The sequence below is a fragment of the Olea europaea genome, chromosome 18 (assembly GCF_002742605.1).
Source record: "Olea europaea var. sylvestris chromosome 18, O_europaea_v1, whole genome shotgun sequence".
In the NCBI taxonomy this organism is placed as follows: domain Eukaryota; kingdom Viridiplantae; phylum Streptophyta; class Magnoliopsida; order Lamiales; family Oleaceae; genus Olea; species Olea europaea.
The window spans coordinates 15,259,362-15,268,869 of NC_036254.1; the positions used below are offsets into that span (position 1 = coordinate 15,259,362).

The 9,508-nt window shown below is 34.9% G+C and overlaps 1 protein-coding gene across 1 annotated transcript; it reads left to right on the plus strand.

Annotated features, from left to right (window-relative positions):
- The first annotated feature begins 6,417 nt into the window (after positions 1-6,417).
- On the plus strand, positions 6,418-7,831 carry LOC111366788 (auxin-responsive protein SAUR50-like). The gene is made up of 2 exons (XM_022987484.1): positions 6,418-6,716; positions 7,750-7,831. The coding sequence occupies exons 1-2, from the start codon at positions 6,418-6,420 to the stop codon at positions 7,829-7,831; spliced, it is 381 nt and encodes a 126-aa protein (XP_022843252.1).
- The last annotated feature ends 1,677 nt before the right edge of the window (positions 7,832-9,508 follow it).

Below are 9,508 nucleotides of genomic sequence, written 5' to 3' on the forward strand. Positions count from 1 at the left end.
CTCATTATACTCATTTTTTTTAGTTGTTTTCGAATTGATTTTTTTTTTTTTACATTTTGGGGAGATTGGGGTGTTGATTGTGATGGAGTGTATTGTTTGAATTCAATTGTGTCTTGGGGTAATTCGAATTTTTGAGTTATTGAGTTTTATACGGATTTCTAAGGAATGCATGCAATGTGTTTGATAAATTGCCACATTGTTACTTTTTGGGTATTTTGGTATATTTTGCATTAACTTCATTTGATTGATGGATGTGTATGCGTTTGGTGATTGTTTTTGAATGGGGAACCATGTGAACTAGTAAACTTTTGGCTGGTATATGAAGGTCTCACAACGCATACAACATGTTCGATAAAATGCCCATCTTGGTACTCTAATACATTTATGAACATCTAGCATGGCATATGACTATTAGATGAATGGAATAACTCGTTGTGACGTATTACCAAACAATGTGACTTAGACGACATCAACACACACATGCACAAAAATAGCTAAGTCATAGCATGCCCACAGCACCCTCCGTCCCTTATTTTACACCACTATTTGACACACCAAACGAACTCCGATTGCGCTGAAATTTGGGTATGTGCTAGACCTCATTACATACTTCCATATGCCCGGAGGTTGCCCGTGACAATCTTGATAATTCTCGATGGTTCCCGGGGCCGAAGGTGTACACTCAATCATGACTCCAACCCTTTAACTATGAGCGTATTCTCCCAAATTTTCTTATATTTTCATATGGACTATACATTTATACTACTCTAATCATCCTACATTGTTCATTACACCGTGGTAGTATACATGCTTATTGAAACAAGTTTGGGGGATTTGTGCTTTACGTGCTTTTCATCTCTTGCGATTTCTCATTGTATAACAAGATGGCTAATGCTAGCTATTTTCCAACTTTGCATGATGCCACCAAAACGAACTTCAAAAGGGAAGGAGAAGGTCCGGCACAGCACGCACTCGCGTGCTTGAAGGAGGTATACAAAGATTTTTGACTGCCGAGGCAGCAGCCCGTTATGAAAACATAGTGAGTCGATGGACAGTGACACCAGAATGGGCTGTTAAATTGGAAGACTTTCCTAGTTTCGAGTTGACTACTTTAGTGCAAAACTGTGGTTGGAATAAAATAGTGGAGCAGCCAACATCGGAGTTATGAATTGTTGGTGGGGGAATTTTACGCCAACTTCAATACAGAAATTGACACACCAGGGTCCGACCACCTACATCAGACTTGGGTCTGGGGAAAATGGATCACATTCTCACCCGAAGTTATTCAAGACTACTACCAGCTCACGTGGGAAAACATAACGCCTGTACCAGGTGACTTCAATTGGCCTGAAGTGGCGGAGATCTTATTGGGGCGGCAAAATGCATGGCCACTCCCCACTACCGAGTGGCATCAGATTGAGATGACGCCGTCTATAGCAATCCTGTGGCTATTTACGTGCCACAACATTGAGCCGACCTCTCACAGGACCACATTTACAGATCCCACAGCTGGATTCCTTTATCACTTGGTGCGAGGTAATAAGGTTGATCTTGCCACTCTTTGCTATGATCAGATACATCATGTGGGCACTTTGGGAGATAGACACAGCTCAATGATCTTTCCAAGCCTCATCTCCGAAATTTGCATAGCTACTGGTCTAAATTTGTATCTGGGGAAGTGGCTGCCAAACCCAGCCCCACCATAAAGCGCAGTACCTTGGAGGCCCAAGACAGAGCCATGTTAAAGCACTGGGAGAAGCAAGAAATTGAAAGGCGCAGACAACAGGAAGAGCAAGGTCACGAGCAAGCAGAGCAAGAGATGCCTCAAGCTCCTCCATCATAGGCTGAGTTAAATGCACAGTTGTGGCGCCAGATTTTCACCACCACCACGGGGACCAGCCGAGACGTGCAGAGTCTCCAGCAGGCTATGGGGACTTTGACGACTGAGATGCATACAGCCCACCGTGACATCCGCATTTCCACTGATATGTCACGTGCTGCTCGCCAAGATGCCCAGGCAGCTAGGAGGGAGATGGATACTATGAACGGTCGACTCAGTGTGTATGTGGGCAGGGTGGATGGCATCCAGATGAGGGTGAATGAAACTTGGGAGCGTTTGGGCCATTTGGAGACACGTGTTGAGGGAATCCATGATGAAATGACACAGCAGTCAGCCCTGATGAGAGAGATCTTGGCGCGCCTACCTCCACCTCCAGCTGATGATACTACAGGATCTAGCTTACCATCGCAGCCCCCGTATTGATCAGGGGAGTATCGTTTGCCTCATTTGTATTCATTATCTTTAAATTCTGCCTTCTAAACTTATTTTTCACATTGTGGACAATGTCTTGTATAAGTTTGGGGGATGGTGGCATAATTTGATTAAGACATTCAGCATGTAACTAATTGCATTTCCACAATCTAGATTTATTTTGACTAATTGCTGCATGAGACATGCTTGTGAGTGACTATTGATTATGTTTATGTATGCTTGTGTGAGCTTGATCGCCTTGCCGGCTATGATGTTACTATTGGATTGATACATTTCAGAACTTTGGGGTCGGTGTTAATTAGGCTAACTAATACTTGTTGATGCATTACTTGACATTCTTTATGCACGTCATTCATGCTTGACATGTTAGGTAAGTGATTGGGGTTTTGAGCATAAAGTAGAGAGATAATTATAACCCTCTATTGAATTAACCCGTAAACTACCTTAAGACAGTTTGGTGATAGTTGAGCTATTATAGGAGAACATTGAAATGAGTGAGGCTCCGTGCATGAATTATTGTGTGGATTGCCTAGACCAGTGGGATGAAGAGTGGGTGAAAGTCTTAAATTGAGGGTTGGTTTTGGATACCAGATGTCTAGAAAAATAAGGGCATAAACTTAATTTGTGAGAATAAGACACTTCTTTTTCAGCCTTTATGACTCGAGCAAGTAAACATGTAAGGATATTTCAAAATCTGTTGCCCTAAGGTCAACTGATCTGGGAGTCACCGGCCTAAAGCTCGATACATGAGTTATATAGAAAGCAAATGAGAAGATGATATATAAAAAAAATGAGAAAAAAAACCAGAGAAAAGTGAGAAAAACAAAAAAGAGACAATAACAAGAAGAAAAGCCCTTGGACAATTGGTGGAAGAAACTATACCTTTGAGGCGAGACAAGTAACCTAGTTTAGTCTTGAGTGTCGAAGCAATCAAAACTAGGAGAGCCTTCACTTATTAACGTGTGAACTTGTGATAGTGAAATTAATCCAAACTACGAGAGGGTGAGAACTAAAGCTAGGTAAACTCATAATTTTTAAACACAATCCCGGGATAATTGAGTGAAAAGAATAAGTTTGGGGGGATGTGTATCTCTCGAGCGAGTAAGGAGACATTTGACCACTTGGGGTCGGCACTCAAACTCATCATGAACTTGATATGTTAGCATGAATCCACACACACACACGTCAAGTATGCATTTAACAGGTAAAGGTTGATGTCATCTTGCACTGATAAATTTTCATAAAATCAATTATTTAGTCCAATCCTGAGCCAAGGCAAGGTGTTAAGCCATGTTTGTTCAGAATTATATCACTATTTTGTTTGAGGACAAACAATAGTTCAAGTTTGGGGGGTTTGATAAGTGTGTTTTTGCACACTTATTTACATCACAAACATGACTTAAATACAAGTAAAATGATTGAATTGTTACTTAACTTTGTCAAATTCATGCAATACAGGAAATTCTACGGAAATAGTGGAATTTAGGAGAAAAGAGCCGAAAAAGGACCAAATTGGAGCAAAATGAGAATTCAGGGACCAAATTGCAATTATCTGAAAGTTAACCCGATGAACACATCAAGCAATTGATCAAGCCAAGCACCAATTGGAAGTTATAAGGGAAAATTGGAGCAATTAGGAACAAGAGAAGAAGTCAAGGAGTGAAGGAATGAAACTTGAGGACCAAAATGACTCAAACAAGAAGTTAGCTCTACCATGCGGTCGCATAGTATAAAACCTATGCGACCGCGAGTGAACCTCCAGGGATTAAAAATGGCGTTTTTCTTAAACCTATGTGGTCGCATAGGTATAATTTTTCCCCGGATTTTGCAGTTTCCTTATATGATTGCAGCTCCTTTGGTAACCTAATTTGGATGGGTTTAAATAGCAACAAGACGTCCAGAAGCCGCACGAACGACTTGGGAGGCTAAAACATTCATTGTGGAGTGGAATTGAAAGCAAGAACAAGAATTGATGCAAGATTTAGAAGATTTATTCAAGTTTTGATAACTCGGTGATGTATTTTATTCATACTTTGTTAGATTTCGTTATTTTTATCATGATAGGCTAGATTTTAGCAACTAGGTGATCGATGAACCATGTAATTATTATTAAACTTGCTATTTCATGATTTTGAATTATTAGTTCGATGGGATATTTGAATGGATTATATTGGTTTATTTCTTTCCACAATTAATGTGCACTTGATTTGTGTGAACTTGGTGGTTTAATTCTGAATTTGAGAAAATTAGATTAAACTCGACATATATAATTCATCATAGGGTCCGATAGGGGATAAAAATATACCCCTATGCCCTATGTAAATCTTTAATTGCTCACAAAAAGATTATATGCGTTCTTATATAATTGCATCCGTTATAGAGATATAGGCTGATGATTTATGAGAATATGTTCAATACATCTCGAGAGAGAGTATCGAATAGATTTAGGAGTATTGATTTATCAAATTCTTATTGAATTATTAAAATTGTGAAATTAGGGTTTAATTAGTAATTATTTGAGGATTCGTGATCTTAGTGCATTCGTTTTACATAGATTTTCATAAATTGACAGTACATTTTATTTATTTTTTATAATATTTCGTAATTGAGTCATTAGTTAAGTGAATTTAAGTAATTAGGGTTAGATTTGAAATTAGGATTTTTCAATTTGGGGATTTCTCCCAAAATTAGGGTTTTTGATTCCAAAATTCATTTTAACTCAATTAGTTTCGGTTAAGGCTAAAATAAGTAAAATTGAACTACTCTTTCTCTGTGGAACGATACTCGGACTTCTAAAGTCCACTTTATTACTTGTTAACGAACCGTACATTTGCGGTAATTTAAATCGAAAGAATATTTCGCGAACACTCTCCATGATTTAAATAGTTCATTTTTTGTATATACAATGTATACACGTTTGTCATGCTCATTGGACTGTTTAACGGTTTCGAGTAAAGTGATTTCTCTTTGACCTTCAAAATTTGTATATCGATTATGAGTTAATGACTTTTCCTCTTGGTGGTGACTTGTGAGAGGACCACACGACAGGCGCTTTATGACGTTCTCTGTGAGGATTTAATCTAAATTGCAATTATATTGAAACTTACTAAATTGTATAGATTTAAATTATAAATATCTATTGAGTCACGGCCACATATGGTAAACCTTACGAGTCTCGTAAAGAATTTGTTAAAATTTATTAAAGTCAGTTGTTGAACTTCAACTAGTCCCAATTGATTCTGGAATTTACTCTTTGATTACAGTCAAGTTATTCCATCTGATTTTCGGCAAAATGGAAAAATGATATGAATATCGATATAACATAATAAATGTGATTTAGACATAAATAATCAAAGTTCCATGTTATAGTTTATGTTGCCAAGCTGACGAATTAAAACAAAAGATTAATCTGAAGTAGTTGAAACGAATTTTTTTTAGCCAAACACGACCATATAAACAAGATAATATTGAAGTCATCACGACAAATAATGAAAAATATGATTGCTAACGGATATTTTTCCCCACTTATAAAGAAAAATAATAATCTAAGAAGGGCATATTTAATAGATAGTATAAGACACGACTAGATAATAAGTTAATTTATTTTTTCATTAATATCCTTCCATACTATGGAATACTGGACTAGATAAATTCTAAGAAACCTCGTAAATAGTGAAGACGGTTCCTAGAAAAAAAAAAGACCAAATATAAGGAGATTTCAGAAAAAAATTTCTTGAACGACCCCATATTGTCCTAAAGAAAGGCAACAACAAGTAATAAACCCAATGGCATTGGCTGCCAACATGTTTCGAGCTAAAACACAATCCCCAAAATCTTATGGTTCTCAATTGCCCCCACAACCCCACATGCCACTGTTCGTATCCCTAATCTCTCCCCAACTTTATATACTCTCTTGCAGTCCCTTCTTTCTAACCATACCTTAATTTCCCACTCTAGACGAGTCGGGTCATTGCATTTTTCTGTTACTTAAAAAATAGCTATTTTAAGTTCTACGACTCGAATACTCATCATAAATTCCTTGCAAACATTCATCCTACACATCTGTTCTACTCGAGTTGTTGCTTTTCTTTTCTCTTACTTCGAAACTAACTACTTCAGCTTCATCAACCCGAATATTAAATATTATGAAAATGGCTAATAGGAAATTAAATAAGCTGTTACAATTTGCAGTTTTAAAGCAGATATTAAAGAGGTGTTCAAGCTTGGGGAAGAAAGTCCAAGGATATGATGAAGAATGGCTTCCTGTGGATGTGCCAAAAGGTCATTTTGTAGTGTATGTGGGGAAAAATAGAAGCAGATATATTGTTCCAATTTCATTCTTGACAAGACCTGAATTCAGGAACCTTCTTCAAAGTGCTGAAGATGAATTTGGGTTTGATCATGACATGGGACTCACCATTCCTTGCGAAGAATATGTTTTCCAGTCTTTGACATCCCTGCTTAGGAAACGGTCAGAAAGACAAACTTGAGTTTTTCTTTCAAGAAAATTCTACTACAGATTCTTGAAAGTGCTTTATTTTTGGATTTTTTTTTGCCCCACCATTGTTTAGCCAATTAAAGAAACCTTATCATCATTATCGTTGATTTGGGTTTTTTGAAGTGTAAATCTGGAAGGAAAAATAATAATAATAATAATTTCCTCGTTGAGGTGTTCGGTTGTATATTGCAACTTGTACCCTGTGAGAAAACTAATGTAGAAGGATTCATGTCGATCTCTTTGCCTTTTCCCCCTTCCAAATGTTCGAAATATAGTTGAATCATGTAAATTTAATGGACCGTGCTGTGAGCACAGCTTGGCACACGGCACGGTTGACAGCCCCTCACATTGGAGGGGGCCCGCACACATTAAAAATAAATAAAATAGAGGTGGTGCCCCCTCATTGTGAGGGGCTGTGAACCATGATATACAGCAAGTGTTGTACACTAGACAAAAAAAAGAGAAACTAAAGCATCATATTTATAGGAAAAAATTAATGCTACAAGGAATACAACAGTCATAATAATTAGGACTGCAGAATTATAAAAGTCGTTCATAAATACTATTATATAAACAATTCATAAATACTATTATATATGCAATACTCCTCCTTAAATGACTATTTAAACAATAGCTATCTCATTGGAACCTTGTTTAGCAAAAAATCTGATGGGACAAAAATGCCACAAATTGAAAAAAAAAAACAAATAATTTGGAGTAATAAAATGTTGCCTCGTTAAAGCCTTGTCATTAAAATTCAATGGGACAAAACTTGATCGAATAAAAAATAGTAACTATTCTTGATGTCGATTCTGGTACTAAGTGACTTATGTTTTGTATGTCAATGTCTTCAACATTGATATCTTGTATGTTAATATCTTCAAGAAAATCCAATGAGATAAAATTTGATGACTGAGTAACAGGATGATTTGAAAAATAGATCTTGTAGATCTTTTCGAGAGTTTTGTACTTATAAAAGAGGGTTAATGTCTAGCATGTTGTTATGGACATTTATATGCATCTTTAAAACCTTATTAGGAAAAACTCAGAAAAAATACTAATAAATGAAAAATAATACATTATTCTTTTAAATACATATAAAAATTGTCTCGTTAAAAACCTTGTTAGGAAAACTCAATGGAACAAAACCTTGGCCAAGGGAAAAATAGTACAACATGTATTCGTTCTCCCCCTTGTGATAATATCACTTGAATCATGGTTCATGCATATTATATCCTTCAACGATAGTATTAAATTTATATAAGATAAGCTGATTATAATTACATTCATTATATGCATAACAAATTCAGTTCATTGTCACGCTAACACTGTAGATACTTGTGATTACATCCACCCTATGATAACTCATTTATTTATACAATTTTTTGTGAAAATTCATTTTGTAAAGAGTCATAAATTTTATATTATGACTTTATTTTTTTTCATTTTCATTTTGCATAAGTATATACCTTTAGGTGTTCGGACTGTAGATCCAACAACTTCAAGTTTCTCTAATAAATTCAATTTTTTAGGATCACGTCCATTTATTTTGGCCAATCATTGCATCTATCCATATGTTTGATAAATTTATTTCAATTCTTCGTTATTCATAATATGATGCAGTACATCATTTGCAAAAGTATTATCAATAACTTTTTTTTTTGTCGATTCTATTTATTTTTTTATAACCACATAACTTATTTAGATATTTCAATTTTCAATATATCATGTACATGAACCATTTCTAAAGTTTTATAATTTGTTATGTATTAATATGTAAGTGTATTTCTCCTTAATGCGACCAATTTTGTTAATTGTTCCATTTTCGTTTGAAGTTTTTTTTTTTTATTAGAATTGAATATCATTACACTTTAGATGCACCATAAATTATCAAATATAATATTAACTAATTGCCTCTAGGATGTTAATTCGAATTAGAGCATCTGAAGGTGATGTGTGAGATATTATTGATCCATTTAGTTAGTAAATATATCTAAATAAATTATCTTTCGAACTTCTTGTTCGAATGATATTTTACCATGATTTAGATAATGAAGCATTTGTACATTATTTTCAGATTCTTAATTCCTTCCTCTAATGTTAGGAGAAATGTCTAATCAAAATTTACAATCAATAACTTGCGTTATGAAATATCATCCATTAGGACTTGAAATATTATATAAGGATTCAAACTACTCATCTATTTTTAACATTCTTTATTTTTCATCACAATGCACTGTAGTGGATTAATTTTACATATGCTGTACTATCAAAATAATTAGATGAAAATTTTGGCTATCACCATAAATCAATTATAATATGGAGAACCATGATATTGGCATAATGTGTAATAGCACTTCCTAAATAGAAATGAAAAATATTTTATTCTCAATTAAATTAATTGGAGACGTTTAACAAGCAATAACGTTAAATCATTTATCAACATCTCAATTAACACTTATCAAACAATTAAAATTTGGGATCATTAGCATTATCAAGACATAGTGTCTTAATTGTATAATCTGGAAATTATGCTCATAATAGAAAATTTGAGCAGTACTTTGCAAACTTCAGGTTGAAACACCATAAATCATCTGGTATATATATCAAATTTATTAGATACAACTAATATTTAGATAGTCAATATGATGGGTAACTAGGCCTCATTTATAATCCTAATTAATTTTCAGAAATATAGAGAATTCAATCCATATTTTAACTAGTGATAGTTAATGATA